At 40.4% G+C, this 17,345-nt stretch overlaps 1 protein-coding gene across 1 annotated transcript in view; it reads left to right on the forward strand.

Annotated features, from left to right (window-relative positions):
* IGSF3 (immunoglobulin superfamily member 3) overlaps positions 1-15,074 on the forward strand; it is a gene marked incomplete at its 5' end in the record, with an annotated part of 60,703 nt that extends 45,629 nt beyond the window's left edge. The window contains 1 exon segment of the mRNA NM_001192700.2: positions 14,824-15,074. Coding sequence (NP_001179629.2) covers positions 14,824-15,074 — 251 coding nt within the window.
* Positions 15,075-17,345: the final 2,271 nt, after the last annotated feature.

Raw genomic sequence — 17,345 nt, forward strand, 5'->3', positions numbered from 1 at the left:
TAAATTATGTCTCAATATATGTCTTTATTTTTAGATAATATGAAATTAATCTCTATTTAAATTCAAGTCCACATGAACTGAAAAATATTTAATAGTAAATATAATGTTTATTTAAATATAAATATAATTTATATATAATTATTTGCTAATCTAATTAAGACATGTCTTAAGTCATCAACATTATATAATACTTTTATTGTGCCTAGGTTTAAGGTGAACTAAATTTCTCAACAAAAAGGTAGCTCTTTATATATATATATATATAAAATATATAAATGAGATGAAAACTTTTAGATAAACTCTATTAAAAATAATTATATTTTTCATAGAATAATCTATTATTATAATCATCTAAAATAATCTCTTAGGATTGGGGTAACTTAAGTTTCTGGAGTTATACTAAACTAAATAATAAAAGTTTATTAAATAGCTAGGTCATTTCCAAATGAAGTAAGATTTTAAAACATGAATTACTGAATGCTAACTTCCTCTTACAAAACATTTTTTCTTACTAAAAAACTAAAGAGATTTTAGACTATTAATAAATACAAATATATATATAAATAAATATATATTATAAAATATAAATATATTCACCAATCTATAAAATGCTAACAAGACACTTCAAAGAAAAGATATATGCTTTTAATAAAAAGATATAAGAAATGGCAAATAAAATGAATAAAAAAAAATACACAAAAGGTTTATGACAAATGAAAGAAAGTTTTATGGCAAATGGATGTAACTCATTGCCCTGAACTTTCTTCCTCTTCCTTCTTACATGTCTTGATTGATACAAATGCTTCTTTTATATGGGCCACACCTCTCTGAGGTGAAACTACACAATATATTAGAACCCACCTATTAATTACTTTGCGATAATGAGAACACCTAATTCTATAAAAACAAACAATGGCCTGCCTATATTTCTAAGCAAATTAAAACAATTTTTACATTCATTCTCTATTACAACAGATTACAGACATTCCTTGTAATCCACAAACACAAGACATAATTAAACACATTACACACTGTAACTGCAAGTAAAAAATCAAATAAGAAATACACAGGAACACTCTTATCTTCCTTATCCAGAACAGACTTTACTAGATTCTAATGCAATATATTCTTTAAGCCTATAACTATTATTAATATAGCTTTATTTCTGTTTCCAGTCTGTAAGATTCTTAAAATAACATCAACTTCACTGCCTATTTCACAATACAAAAAAAAACAACATAAAAAAGACATCATTTGCCAAATAAGTTATTTGTTCCTAAGAATATCAAAAATACAAAATATTCAGCTTCTTTTCCAGTCTGTCTTGAAAGTACAATCATCTTCTTTAACACGCTGAACAGAGAGATTCAGCAGCCACTGGGCTGCATTTCTTTTCCAGGGACAAGGTCAGGTATTCGGATGTGAGCAACGTTTCATTTGTCAACTTGTTCTGCATCAGCTTTTCAGTAATTTCACTTAGGAAAAAGTGCTTAACTGTTTGCTCCTAATCCTTTGCCCCAAATAACACAAACCACTTAAAATAGTCAGATCCTATTTCTTTTTATATCAAGAAAAATGTATGTACTGAATAAGGAAGAAATCAACCCATTAATTCAAAACCACAACCAAATACCAGTCCCCAAACAGATCTCTAGATGATTTCTTTTGTACTAAAATATTTCCTAGAAATGTTTTCATCATTATCGCTTTCCTTTCTTTCTGTAATTATTGTTGCTGCTGCTACTGCTGCTAAGTAACTGCAGTCGTGTCGGACTCTGTGCGACCCCATAGACGGCAGCCCACCAGGCTCCCCGTCCCTGGGATTCTCCAAGCAAGAACACTGGAGTGGGTTGCCATTTCCTTCTCCAATGCATGAAAGTGAAAAGTGAAAGGAAAGTCTCTCAGTCGTGTCCGACTCTGTGTGACCCCACCGACTGCAGCCTACCAGGTTCCTCCATCCATGAGATTTTCCAGGCAAAAGTACTGGAGTGGGGTGCCATTGCCTTCTCCATAACTGTTGTTAATATAGCTTTATTTATTTTAAATTTTTTAAACTTACTACAAGGAGATATTTTGACAAAAGCAGAAAAACATTTCGAGACATTGAAGGATACCTCCCTTCCTTTGCCCATTTGGTATCAAGACAGATTAATCAATGGAAATCTAAGAAACTAATCTTATAGGGAAAGGGATATTCTTCTATTTCTCCCAGATGGATCCAACGAACTCACATGGTTTCCTCTTCGGAAGATTCAACCTAAGGGGACCCCCAACATTCAAACTAGAGACAAAACAACAAAAACCCCAGGAAGAATAAATTCCAGTACAAGCCATGGCAGCTTTAAAAATTTCCAAAAAACCACACTCTACATCACTGACCTTATGATCTCTCTACTTGGGGACAGATAAAAACCCTTACTAATCAAACTGAATATCTGATTTCTCAACAGGGAATGCCTTGGAATCCTGAGAATATTTTTCTTTGCTGTGCTTGCTTTGCTTGCTTTTGCTTCCCCCGCTCAGGCTGACTTGATTGATCACACTTATTGGGCTTATAGGGGGGGCCTAACCCCCCTTTTTATTGTAGGTTACAGAATGGACAGATATAGGACCAATCGTATCCACTAATGACTCAACACATGTGTCCCCTCCTTGAAGCTTGGAAGGGCCCTCTCATCCTGAGGAAGAAGGAAGACTAATTAACATTTTTCTAGGCTATGAAATCCTTCCTTTATGCATGGGCCCAATAAAATTATGTATTAATGTTAATCGACAAACTTGGGCTTTCGTTTTGCCTCCAAAAAAGCACTTCCACACATTGCTTGGATTATTTACTTCCCTTTCTTTGTCCATGAACCATGTTTATACTACTGAAACTTTAGGGAAAGAATGAGGGAAACAACAAAGAACACTATGCAAAGGGTTTACTAATAAGAGCTTTAAATATATTCTTGTTCATTGGGACAAATGTCAGGCCAAATCAGGAAAATTAATGTTTATGGCTAATCATACAATTGTTGATTGGGGACTCCATGGTATATGGTTATCTAACTGCTCAGATTATATTAATAGCACTGTGTGCGATTTTGTTACTCAAATAGCATAGAAGGTTACTAATACTACAATGGAACATTACCATGACAGAGGACTTCTTGGGTGGCTTGATGATGGAATGCCCCCCTCCCTCGTCCTCCAATCGTCCTTGATAAACAGATTGGGCCTAAACAATGGGACATCTGGAAACTTGCTGCAAGCATGGAGGAAGTTGGGACTTGGACTGGACATTTCACAGGGACCAATCGTAGTCATAAAAACTATTTCTTTCATTATAATCAATCATATTTCATACAAGCTTGTATTCTTCCTTTTGTTCTAGCTGTAGGAAATTTACAATTCAATAAGACTTTATGTTCTATAATTTATATAAATTGCAAATTATATACTTGTAAATCTTCCTTTTTTTTAATATAAATTTATTTATTTTAATTAGAGGCTAATTACTTTACAATATTATATTGGTTTTGCCATACATTGACATGAATCCAGCACAGGTGTACATGTGTTCCCCATCCTGAACCCTCCTCCCACCTCCCTCCCCATACCATTCCTCTGGGTCATCCCAGTGCACCAGCCCCGAGCATCTTGTATCATGCATTGAACCTGGACTGACGATTCGTTTCACATATGATAATATATATGTTTCAATGGCATTCTCCCAAATTATCCCACCCTCGCCATCTCCTGCAGAGTCCAAAAGACTGTTCTGTACATCTGTGTCTCTTTTGCTGTCTCATATATGGGGTTATCATTACCATCTTTCTAAATTGCATATATATGCATTATTCTGAAAGAGATGGGAATACCAGACCAACGGACCCGCCTCTTGAAAAACCTATATGCAGGTCAGGAGGCAACAGTTCAAACTGGACATGGAACAACAGACTGGCTCCAAATGGGAAAAGGAGTACATCAAGGCTGTATATTGTCACCCTGCTTATTTAATTTATATGCAGAATACATCATGAGAAACGCTCAGCTGAAAGAAACACAAGCTGGAATCAAGATTGTCGGGAGAAATATCAATAACCTCAGATATGCAGATGACACCACCCTTATGGCAGAAAGTGAAGAGGAACTCAAAAGCTTCTTGATGAAAGTGAAAGAGGAGAGTTAAAAAGTTGGCTTAAAGCTCCACACTCAGAAAAATAGGATCATGGCATCTGGTCCCATCACTTCATGGGAAATAGATGGAGAAACAGTGGAAACAGTGGTAGACTTTATTTTGGGGGGCTCCAAAATCACTGCACTTGGTGACTGCAGCCATGATATTAAAACATGCTTACTCCTTGGAAGGAAAGTTATGACCAACCTAGATAACATATTGAAAAGCAGAGACATTACTTTGCCAACAAAAGTCCGTCTAGTCAAGGCTATGGTTTTTCCAATGGTCATGTATGGATGTGAGAGTTGGACTGTGAAGAAAGCTGAGCGCCGAATTGATGTGGTGTTGGAGAAGACCCTTGGACTGCAAGGAGATCCAACCAGTCCATTCTAAAGGAGATCAGTCCTGGGTATTCTTTGGAAGGACTGATGCTAAAGCTGAAACTCCAATACTCTGGCTACCTCATGCGAAGAGTTGACTCATTGGAAAAGACTCTGATGCTGGGAGGGACTGGGGGCAGGAGGAGAAGGGGACGACAGAGGATGAGATGGCTGGATGGTATCACCAACTCGATGGACATGAGTTTGAGTGAACTCTGGGAGTTGGTGATGGACAGGGAGGCCTGGCGTGCTGTGATTCATGGGGTCGCAAAGAGTCGGACACGACTGAGCAGCTGAACTGATACTGTACTGGTGTTTTTCTTTCTGGCTTACTTCACTCTGTATAATAAGCTACAGTTCCATCTACCTCATTAGAACTGATTCAAATGTATTCTTTTTAATGGCTGAGTAGTACTCCATTGTGGATATGTGCCACAACTTTCTTATTCATTCATCTGCTGATGGACATCTGGGTTGCTTCCATGTCCTTGCTATTGTAAACAGTGCTGTGATGAACACTGGGGTACAATGTGTCTCTTTCAATTCTGGTTTCCTCAGTGTGTATGCCCAGAAGTGGGATTGCTGGGTCATATGGCAGTTCTATTTCCAGTTTTTAAAGGAATCTCATACTGTTCTCCATAGTGGCTGTACTAGTTTGCATTCCCACCAACAGTGTAAGAGGGTTCCCTTTTCTCCACACCCTCTCCAGCATTTATTGCTTGTAGACTTTTGGATAGCAGCCATTCTGACTGGCATGAAATGGTACCTCATTGTGGTTTTGATTTGCATTTCTCTGATAATGAGTGATGTTGAGCATCTTTTCATGTGTTGTCAGCCATCTGTATGTCTTCTTTGGAGAAATGTCTATTTAGTTCTTTGGCCCATTTTTTGATTGGGTCATTTATTTTTCTGGAATTGAGCTGCAGGAGTTGCTTGTATATTTTTGAGATTAGTTTTTTGTCAGTTGCTTCATTTGCTATTATTTTCTCCCATTCTGAAGGCTGTCTTTTCACCTTGCTAATAGTTTCCTTTGTTGTGCAGAGCTTTTAAGTTTAATTAGGCCCCATTTGTTTATTTTGCTTTTATTTCCAATATTCTGGGAGGTGGGTCATAGAGGATCCTGCTGTGATTTATGTCAGAGAGTGTTTTGCCTATGTTCTCCTCTAGGAGTTTTATAGTTTCTGGTCTTACATTTAGATCTTTAGTCCATTTTGAGTTTATTTTTGTGTGTGGTGTTAGAAAGTGTCCTAGTTTCATTCTTTTATAAGTGGTTGACCAGTTTTCCCAGCATCACTTGTTAAAGAGATTGTCTTTTCTCCATTGTATATTCCGGCCTCCTTTGTCAAAGATTAGGTGTCCATACGTGCGTGGGTTTATCTCTGGCCTTTCTATTTTGTTCCATTCATCTATATTTCTGTCTTTGTGCCAGTACCATACTGTCTTGATGACTGTGGCTTTGTAGTAGAGCCTGAAGTCAGTCAGGTTGATTCCTCCAGTTCTATTCTTCTTCCTCAAGATTGCTTTGGCTATTCGAGGTTTTTTGTATTTCCCTACAAATTGTGAAATTATTTGTTCTAGCTCTGTGAAAAATACCATTGGTAGCTTTATAGGGATTGCATTGAACCTGTAGATTGCTTTGGGAAGTATACTCATTTTCACTATATTGATTCTTCCGATCTACGAACATGGTATATTTCTCCATCTATTTGTGTCCTCTTTGATTTCTTTCACCAGTGTTTTATAGTTTTCTATACATAAGTCTTTTGTTTCTTTAGGTAGATTTATTTCTAAGTATTTTATTTTTTTCGTTGCAATGTGAATGGAATTGTTTCCTTAATTTCTCTTTCTGTTCTCTCATTGTTAGAGTATAGGAATGCAAGGGATTTCTATGATCCTGCAACTTTACTATATTCATTGATTAGCTCTAGTAATTTTCTGTGGAGTCTTTAGGGTTTTCTATGTAGAGGATCATGTCATCTGCAAACAGTGAGAGTTTTACTTCTTCTTTTCCAATATGGATTCCTTTTATTTCTTTTTCTGCTCTGATTGCTATGGCCAAAACTTCCAAAACTATGTTGAATAGTAGTGGTGAGAGTGGGCACCCTTGTCTTGTTCCTGACTTTAGAGGAAATGCTTTCAATTTTTCACCATTGAGGATAATGTTTGCTGTGGGTTTGTCATATATAGCTTTTATTATGTTGAGGTATGTTCCTTCTATTCCTGCTTTCTGGAGGGTTTTTATCATAAATGGATATTGAATTTTGCCAAAGGCTTTCTCTGCATCTGTTGAGATAATCATACGGTTTTTATTTTTCAATTTGTTAATGTGATGTATTACATTGATTGATTTGCAGATATTGAAGAATCCTTGCATCCCTGGGATAAAGCCCACTTGGTCATAATGTATGATCTTTTTAATGTGTTGTTGGATTCTGATTGCTAGAATTTTGTTAAGGATTTTTGCATCTATGTTCATCAGTGATATTGGCCTGTAGTTTTCTTTTTTTGTGGCATCTTTGTCAGGTTTTGATATTAGGGTGATGGTGGCCTCATAGAATGAGTTTGGAAGTTTCCCTTCCTCTGCAATTTTCTGGAAGAGTTTGCGTAGGATAGGTGTTAGCTCTTCTCTAAATTTGGTAGAATTCAGCTATGAAGCTGTCTGGACCTGGGCTTTTGTTTGCTAGAAGACTTCTGATTATAGTTTGAATTTCCTTGCTTGTGATGGATCTGTTAATATTTTCTATTTCTTCCTGGTTCAGTTTTGGAAAGTTGTACTTTTCTAAGAAATTGTCCATTTCTTCCAAGTTATCCATTTTATTGGCATATAATTGCTGATAGTAGTCTCTTATGATCCTTTGTATTTCTGTGTTGTCTGTTGTGATCTCTCCATTTTCATTTCTAATTTTATTGATTTGATTTTCTCCCTTTGTTTCTTGATGAGTCTGGCTAATGGTTTGTCTATTTTATTTATCCTCTCAAAGAACCAGCTTTTAGCTTTGTTGATTCTTGCTATGGTCTCTTTTGTTTCTTTTGCATTTATTTCTGCCCTAATTTTTAAGATTTCTTTCCTTCTACCCACCCTGGGGTTCTTCATTTCTTCCTTTTCTAGTCGCTTTAGGTGTAGAGTTAGGTTATTTATTTGACTTTTTTCTTGTTTCTTGAGGTATGCCTGTATTGCTGTGATCCTTCCCCTTAGCACTGCTTTTACAGTGTCCCACAGGTTTTGGGTTGTTGTGTTTTCATTTTCATTCGTTTCTATGCATATTTTGATTTCTTTTTTGATTTCTTCTGTGATTTGTTGGTTATTCAGCATCATGTTGTTCAGCCTCCATATATTGGAATTTTTAATAGTTTTTCTCCTGTAATTGAGATCTAATCTTACTGCATTGTGGTCAGAAAAGATACTTGGAATGATTTCAATTTTTTTGAATTTACCAAGGCTAGATTTATGGCCCAGGATGTGATCTATCCTGGAGAAGGTTCCATGTGCGCTTGAGAAAAAGGTGAAATTCATTGTTTTTGGGTGAAATGTCCTATAGATAACAATTAGGTCTAACTGGTCTATTGTATCATTTAAAGTTTGTGTTTCCTTGTTAATTTTCTGTTTAGTTGATCTATTCATAGGTGTGAGTGGGGTAATAAAGTCTACCACTATTACTTTGTTATTGTTAATTTCCGCTTTCATACTTGTTAGCATTTGTCTAACATATTGTGGTGCTCCTATGTTGGGTGCATATATATTGATAATTGTTATATCTTCTTCTTGGATTGATCCTTTGATCATTATGTAGTGTCCTTCTTTGTCTCTTTTCACAGCCTTTGTTTTAAAGTCTATTTTATCTAATATGAGTATTGCTACTCCTGCTTTCTTTTGGTCTCTATTTGCGTGGAATATCTTTTTCCAGCCCTTCACTTTCAGTTTGTATGTGTCCCTTGTTTTGAGGTGGGTCTCTTGTAGACAACATATACAGGGGTCTTGTTTTTGTATCCATTCAGCCAGTCTTTGTCTTTTGGTTGGGGCATTCAACCCATTTACATTTAAAGTAATTATTGATAAGTATAATCCCGTTGCCATTTACTTTGTTGTTTTGGGTTCGAGTTTATACACCCTTTCTGTGTTTCCTGTCTAGAGAAGATCCTTAAGCATTTGTTGGAAAGCTGGTTTGGTGGTGCTGAATTCTCTGAGCTTTTGCTTGTCTGTAAAGCTTTTGATTTCTCCTTCATATTTGAATGAGATCCTTGCTGGGTACAGTAATCTGGGCTGTAGGTTATTTTCTTTCATCACTTTAAGTATGTCCTGCCATTCTAGCCTGAAGAGTTTCTATTGAAAGATCAGCTATTATCCTTATGGGAATCTCCTTGTGTGTTATTTGTTGTTTTTCCCTTGCTGCTTTTAATATTTGTTCTTTGTGTTTGATCTTTATTAATTTGATTAATATGTGTCTTGGGGTGTTTCACCTTGGGTTTATCCTGTTTGGGACTCTCTGGGTTTCCTGGACTTGGGTGATTATTTCCTTCCCCATTTTAGGGAAGTTTTCAACTATTATCTCCTCAAGTATTTTTTCATGGTCTTTCTTTTTGTCTTCTTCTTCTGGGATTCCTATGATTCAAATGTTGGGGCGTTTAACATTGTTCCAGAGGTCTCTGAGATTGTGCTCATTTCTTTTCATTCGTTTTCCTTTTTCCTGTTTCATTTATTTCTACCATTCTGTCTTCTACCTCACTTATCCTATCTTCTGCCTCTGTTATTCTAGTGTTGGTTCCCTCCAAAGTGTTTTTGATCTCATTTATTGCTCTATTCATTATATATTGACTCTTTTATTTCTTCTAGGTCCTTGTTAAACCTTTCTTGCATCTTCTCAATCCTTGTCTCTGGCTATTTATCTGTAACTCCATTTTGTTTTCAAGATTTTGGATCATTTTCACTATCATTATTCAGAATTCTTTATCAGGTAGATTCCCTATCTCTTCCTCTTTTGTTTGGTTTGGTGGGCATTTATCCTGTTCCTTTACCTGTTGGGTATTTCTCTGCCTCTTCATCTTGTTTATATTGCTGTGTTTGGGGTGGCCTTTCCGTATTTGGCAGTTTGTGGAGTTCTCTTTATTGTGGACTTTCCTCGCTGTGGGTGGGGTTGGACAGGTGGCTTGTCCAGTTTTCCTGGTTAGGGAAGCGTGTGTCAGTGTTCTGGTGGGTGGAGCTGGACTTCTGTCTCTGGAGTGCAATGAAGTGTCCAGTAGTGAGTTATGAGATGTCAATGGGTTTGGAGTGACTTTGGGCAACCTGCATATTGAAGCTCAGGGCTATGTTCCTGTGTTGCTGGAGAATTTGCATGGTATGTCTTGCTCTGGAACTTGTTGGCCCTTGGGTGGTGCTTGGTTTCAGTGTAGGTATGGAGGCATTTGATGAGCTCCTATTGATTAATGTTCCCTGGAGTTAGGAGTTCTCTGGTGTTCTCAGGATTTGGACGTAAGCCTACTGCCTCTGGCTTTCAGTCTTATTCTTACATTTGGCTCATGACTTCTCCATCTATACTTCACTTTCAGATAGTTCCTTGATCTGGCTTATACTTCTCAAGATCTGTAGGCCCCTTCCTATGTAGTCGTTGCTAACGACAGGGTTTTGATCTCTTGCACCTGTCACTTCCAAGGTGATTCCCTCTGTTCTCGCTTCTTCTTTTTGCTGGCCTCTTCAGTGTCCTGACACAAGGGGGCGGTGGTGGACACTTTTTTAGTCTCACTTGTTCAGTCGTGCTGTGGGGAGGGAGGGACGCTGCAAACAAATATCACTGGCGTGTGCTTGCAGTGTCTCGGCCACACTGGGTTTGCCCCCGCTCACGGTGTGTGTGCTTTCCCAGTCTACACTGCTTAGGCTCTAGGTTGCTCTGCCGGGAACTGTCTGAGGCCGGCCCTGGGTTGTATGCACCTCCCAGGTCTAAGCCGCTCAGGTTCGGGTACTCGGGTACTCCACAGAGGCACAGACTTAGTTGGGCCTGTGTTTTGTGCTCTTCCCAGGTCCAAGCAGCTCAGGTGACCATGTGTTTGGCAAGCATGGTATCTGTGACTTATCGCCTCCCCAGTCCCTGGCTGCTCGGTTTTCTGGGTGTACAACCAGCGCACCATCTCAGGCGGATGTTGACCGTCCAGAATCCCAAGAAGTCTTGGTTAGCAACGAAGCCTGCTTGCAGATTGGTAGATAATGCCTCTCTGGGGCCATGATTGCACCCTTCCGGCTCTGGCTGCCTTTGCCTGCCTGTCTCTGGCAGAGGATGGGCCAGTCTGCAGCCGGCTAGCTCTAGTCAGTCCTTTGTTCTGTGAGCTGGTTTTTGTGTGGTAGCTATCCCACAGTCTGGTTTGCTATCTCAAGTTAGTTCCCTCAGATTGCCCTCGGGGCATTCAGGCCCGGTCCTTACTCTAAGCAATGCAGCCCACGCCTCCCTGCCTAGCCCCCGCTTGCTAGTGGCAGATGCAGGCGTCTGCACTGCTTCTCTGCTGGGAGTTACCGTTGGGCACATAATCTGTGGCTTTTAATTATTTATTTTTCCTCCTGGTTATGTTGCCCTCTGAGGTTCCAAAGCTCACCACAGACTCACCAGTTAGAGTGTTTCCTGGTGTTTGGAAACCTCTCTCTTTTTTAAGACTCCCTTCCCAGGACAGATCTCCATCCCTACCTCTTTTGTTTCTCTTTTTATCTTTTATATTTTTTTCCTACCTCCTTTCAGAGACAATGGGCTGCTTTTCTGGGTGCCAGGTGTCTTCTGCCGGCATTCAGAAGTTGTTCTGTGGAATTTACTCAGCGTTTAAATGTTCTTTTGATGAATTTGTGGGGGAGAAAGTGGTCTCCCCGTCTGATTCCTCTGCCATCTTAGGACTGCCCCCTTAACTCTTCTATTTCCTTAAGAAATGAATCCCTTTTGATTCTTTGATCTCAACATAGTCTGTGGTTACCAATAAATCTCCAGCGACCCTGGGAAGAAGATCCCATGGCTGGACTTCCTTCCCGGTTACTTACTAAATTGCTCTGGTGATCCAAACGATTCATTAGAAGGCTGGTTTTTGGCATTTTGGGATTAATAGCTATTTGCACCACTGCTGCTATCAGTGGTGTTGCTTTACAAACCCCAATTCAAACACATAATTTTATTCAAAATTGGACTAAAGATGCCCATACTATGTGGGCCACTCAGGCTCAGATAGATGAGGATATTCAAGATGAAATACAGGAACTAAAAACAGCCATCAAATGGGTTGGAGATCAATTAATAGATGTACAAAAACAGGTGATGCTAAACTGTGATTGGAATTCTACTCAATTTTGTGTTACTCCTATTCAATTCAATAATAGTGCCTACAACTGGGAACAAATCAAATTCCATTTACAAAACATACATGATAATGCCTCTCTGAATGTACAATTATTTTAAAAAAAGAAATCTTTGAAACGTTTTCTAAAAATCTGCCCTCTTCCACTAATTTGAAAACTTTAGCTGAACAACTAGCTGATCAATTATCTGGGCTAGACCCACACAGATGGTTTCAAAGCATTACTCACAACATCGGGTCTGGAACTGTAATTTTGGTGATTGTCTTAACAATTATATTTGTTGTCTACTGTTGCCTTCATGCAAAAATTGTTAAAACGAAACAAACTCTAATGGTCAGAACCCTTTTTACAAATATTACTAATAAATAAGGGGGAATTGTCAGGGAATGTTTAACAGGAGGATTCCTAGATGCTGTTTCTCATAAATCCTCTGTTCCCTATCAGTTTCTGTTGTCAGAAACTAGTGGAACAGCAAGCTGCTCCCAGGACTGAGGTCATTATGTGAGACAGGCTTGAATCTCCTTCAGTAAACATTCTCTTTATGATACAACTGCTTAGTTCCGATCCCCTTTCTTGAGATATGGATTGTTTCCTGACCTTGTGACCATTATCAATCCCTTGTTCCCTTGGTAATGGTTACTATACATTTGGTTTTCTGATCTTTATCGTTGTTGAAAGAAATTTCTTGTACAACAGCCTATATATACTCACAGAAAGATCATTAAAGCACCTTTGCTCCATCAGAGCTTGGGTCCCCGTGTCTTTCTTTCTTTCTTTCTTCCCCTCTCTCCCCCTCCCTCTGGCTGTCTCTCTTTCACTTTCTTATCGTCAACTCCGGACCACAAGGTTCCGGTCCATTAAAGGACCCCAACATCATGGCAAATAGATGGTGAAACAGTGGAAACAATGGCTGACTTTATTTTTCTGGGCTCCAAAATCACTGCAGATGGTAATTGCAACCATGAAATTAAAGGACGCTTACTCCTTGGAAGGAAAGTTATGACCAACCTAGAGAGCATATTCAAAAGCAGAGACATTACTTTGCCAACAAAGGTGCGTCTAGTCACAGCTATGGTTTTTTCAGTGCTCATGTACAGATGTGAAAGTTGAACTATAAAGAAAGCTGAGTGCTGAAGAATTGATGCTTTTGAACTATGGTGTTGGAGAAGACTCTTGAGAGTCCCTTGGACTGCAAGGAGATCCAACCAGTCCATCCTAAAGGAGATCAGTCCTGGGTGTTCATTGGAAGAACTGATGCTGAAGCTGAAACTCCAATACTTTGGCCACCTGATGTGAAGAGCTGACTCATTTGAATAGACCCTAATGCTGGGAAAGATTGAAGGCAAGAGGAGAAGGGGACGACAGAAGATGAGATGGTTGGATGGCATCACTGACTTGATGGACATGGGTTTGGGTAGACTCCGGGAGTTGGTGATGGACAGGGAGGCCTGGCGTGCTGAGGTTCATGAGTTCTGCTGAGTTCGCAAAGAGTCGGACACAGCTGAGCAACTAAACTGAACTGAACTGAAGGGGAAGAAGAAAAGAAAATGAAGTCTAAGTACCTCACTGCCTTCTTGCTTTTTCTCAAGTTCCTGGGTCATTTTTATTTTGGAGGGTGACGTGGAGGATTAGGTGGATTTTGCATGATTAGTTGGGAAGACCAGCCTAGAAGGCCAGTGATGTTACAGGACATCTGGTAAGAGCTTAGCAGCAGTTAACCAGCAGCTGTTGCTACAGAATGGTCCAGAACACAATGTTTTCATCATACTGACCTGAATTATTCGTTCTAATGAGGAAGTCTTTTGAGTGATCTTCTGTCAAAATATGGAACTGATCAACCTAAAATGGTGTTTGTTACAGTAGAATTAGCCTATGATGTAGAAGTTAAAAAACAGGCTAGAAATTTCAGCTTTTTTCCCCCAGCATGACATTGTATCAGATAATTTTGAGTTTCATCAGCTTTTTCTTTTCTTTGATAACTTTCTGTTTATTAGATAGAACTTATGAAATTGAGGTTTCATTGGTCAAAAGTGGTTGATATCACCAGTCTCATATACTTTGGAAATCTGATACATTTAAATGTGTACTAATTTTCTTAATGATGAACAACAGCTATTCAGTAGAAAGAAAAAAAAACCACCCAACCCCCTGAATCGTACTTTAGACCCTCTGAAGATCTGCTGAATAACCCACTGTCCAAAAGTACAAGGGAAAGTGTTTAGACCATATTTTATCTGACCACTGTGGCTATCCAAATTTAGTAAGCTTTATAGAACACAGAAATCATCCAGCAGCCTTCTTTTACAGAGAAAATGCACTCTCCTAGATCCCAGGCTCCAGTCCAGAGCAGTCCTTGATGGGGTGAGAGGTGTGGGGTTTCATTCTCCTCTGTATCCAGGAACAACTAACACTGCATTCTGTGCAGCCACAGATACACTGCAGACATGTGTAAGTGGGCCATAATGACTTTTTAATTGGTAACATTAATCAAATAACCATCATTTCTGGTAAACCTGCTCTCAGAAGCTGGTAGGTAGAGAATGTGTTCTATCCCAAAGAAGGACATTGGCAGCAGAACCGAATGCAAAGGGACATGTAAAATAGAACCAACAAGGAGGTTCAAGCTGAAGTGGAGGTAGTGTCTTCACCATCTCAGATACAGTTGAGTACCTAATCAGTAAATTACACTTTCTTATGTGGCTTTCCAAGTGGTAATACTGACTCACAGTGGGAAATGGAGGCCTGGCTTTGTTTGAACTTCCAACTACGAATTCGAAGAGACACGAGTGTGAGAATAATACATGGGTAGTCCGCCCTCCATTAGTGGCAAGAGGGGAAAGATAGCGTGGGTATGGGAGTTCTTCCAAGTCACTTCTGCGGATCTGGGTGGGGTCTTCAGGAGTGAGCAACCACCCAGGTTCTCAGCCCTCATGTCTTGTCTCCCTGTCTGTCCTTTTCAGGTTCCACCCTGCAGTCCATCATCTGCTCCAACGACGCACTCTTCTACTTCGTCTTCTTCTACCCTTTCCCCATCTTTGGCATCCTTATCATCACCATCCTGCTGGTGCGCTTCAAGAGCCGGAACTCCAGCAAGAACTCCGAGGGGAAGAATGGGGTGCCCCTGTTGTGGATCAAGGAGCCACACCTCAACTACTCCCCCACTTGCCTGGAGCCCCCTGTGCTCAGTATCCACCCAGGAGCCATAGACTAAGGGGACTGCAGGTGACCATAAACCACGGAGGAGCTGAGGCTGTCCTCGCCGCATCTTGCTCTACCACCAGACAGCGGACAGCACCCGACCTCTGGGGCGCCCTCGCAGAACACAGTCGGACTTCAGAAGTGTTCAGAGTCGCCCATCTGTCAGAGGCAGACTGCCTCTAGGTGGCAGTCTTGGTCCGTTAGCTATTTTCGAGCAGATGGCACCATCCTGCCAGTTAGGTTTCTTGTTTTTGTTTTTGGTAATGTGGTGAGTAGCTCCCGGTGCCACGTCTACTCGCTGGTTTATATAGTATTCTCAGATATAGATGTTACAGGGGTTCTTATTCTTTGTAAGGGACTCTTTTTCAATCCCTTTGGTCTGCCCTTTTTGGATTCCATGATGTGGATGAATTTCTCTGAAATACAACTGATGGCAAAAGGAAGGACAGACTTTATAGTGCAAAGGACTCTCTTCCAAGGCTTTTTTCATTTTTGCACACTTGAAAATGCCACCCATGGATCAGAATATACTCCAACATTTTTTACTTCCTTAACGAGACTTGAAAATTATGTGTAGTATGGGCCCAATTTGTATGTTATCTTTTCCCTCAGCTGGAGTTGTTGGAACCACTTTGTAGTCAAGATGAAAGCATTGAATTTAGCTTCAAAAAACTGTGTATGTACAAGATAAATCCTGCGTATAAACCCCACTAGGAGTAGATAGTGCCCAGCCCAGCCTATCTGTCTGGGGGGGCAATAGGCTTCATCCTATCCTTGCCAAAAAATAAGCAGACTTGGTTGGAGAACAAGTCAGAAACTCTGAACAGTACACACTTTGCAAGTTAAAGTGGGCAGAAGGTTACTTTCAGCTACTGATTTTCAGATTGATCAAAGTCAGCAATTAGTGAAAGAAGGAAATAAGGCTGGTTGTTGGCTTGGTCTGTTCTGCAAGGGCAGTCTCTGATAACTGTTAGCAGGTGGGCTTCTGTTTCCAGGTGCTTTATCACACTCTTAAGGGCAAGTGGCCAGTGGGCCTGGAAAGGGGCCAGCAACTGAGCTGAACACACGGGGCTCAAGCAGCCACCACATACACCATAGGAAGGCACAGGGGCCGGCTGACAGCTTAGGTTCATGAACATTGGGACACTAGCCAGCCCTGGTTTCCAGAGCCTGGCGTTGGAGAACAGGGAGGAATAACTACCTCCCTGGAGGTATGAAGACTATGTTTTCCTTCTTCCTTCTGACTACATCTTTCTCAAAGATATTGATGTCTTTCTTCTTCACCATTTGACCTGCATCTCACTGCCATAAGAATATCTGCCCAGGGGAAGCCCAGACACAGCTCTTTGTAATCCTTATGGATTACCCCATCTCAGCAGGACGTGATCACATGCATGGACTTTGTACCCTTCCCTTTCTTAGATCTCATTTGTGGCTTTACGTGATTTGGTTGTTTATTGTTGACTTTTTATTTGGATGTCCCTTAAAGCCTGGTGAAGCCAATGTCACCTGTTATTTTTCACTTGTTGGGCAAGATCCTGGGCCCCGGAGCATCCTCAGTTGCAAGTGCTTCCTTTTGCTTGCTCCTGGAAGATGTTTTTTTTTTTTGCCTGGCTTCTTCATACTTTGCTGGCCACTTCTCTGGTAACTCAGACGGTAAAGTGTCTGCCTGCAACGCGGGAGACCCAGGTTCAGTCCCTGGATGGGGAAGATCCCCTGGAGAAGGAAATGGCAACCCACTCCAGTACTCTTGCCTGGAAAATTCTATGGACAGAGGAGCCTTGTAGGCTACAGTTCATGGGGTCACAAGGAGTCGGACACGACTGAGCGACTTCACTTCAGTTCCTCATACTTTGCTGTCCACAAGTGCCATCTCCCTTACTTATGAACTTGCAGCTTGAATCCCAAGGGAGAACCCACTTTGGAAAAAGTGTCTGGGAGATCTGGAACTAAGTCTAACCCAAGAGATTTGTATGGAACCCAATCCTGAGGCTGAACAGACGCCAGGGGAAGCTGTGGGATTCCAGGCCATGTGGACGCTGATCCTTACCTGGGTGCTTGGCAGGTGCTTTGATGTGTCATAGCCAAGGGAAAGCAACGCTGTTGCCTGGCTGTTTTCTGAAGGGCTTACACGGGCTGCGTTCCAGTCCTCTCCTGCAACTCTGTGTAGGCACCACCACCTTAATCCCACCGATGCCTCCCATGCTCATGCCCGTTTCTTGTGCTGCATCAATGCTCTAGGTACAGAACAGGCGCAGCGGTGAGGAAAGAAGATGGCCTTTGG

Source organism: Bos taurus, chromosome 3, assembly GCF_002263795.3.
Source record: "Bos taurus isolate L1 Dominette 01449 registration number 42190680 breed Hereford chromosome 3, ARS-UCD2.0, whole genome shotgun sequence".
Lineage (NCBI taxonomy): Eukaryota > Metazoa > Chordata > Mammalia > Artiodactyla > Bovidae > Bos > Bos taurus.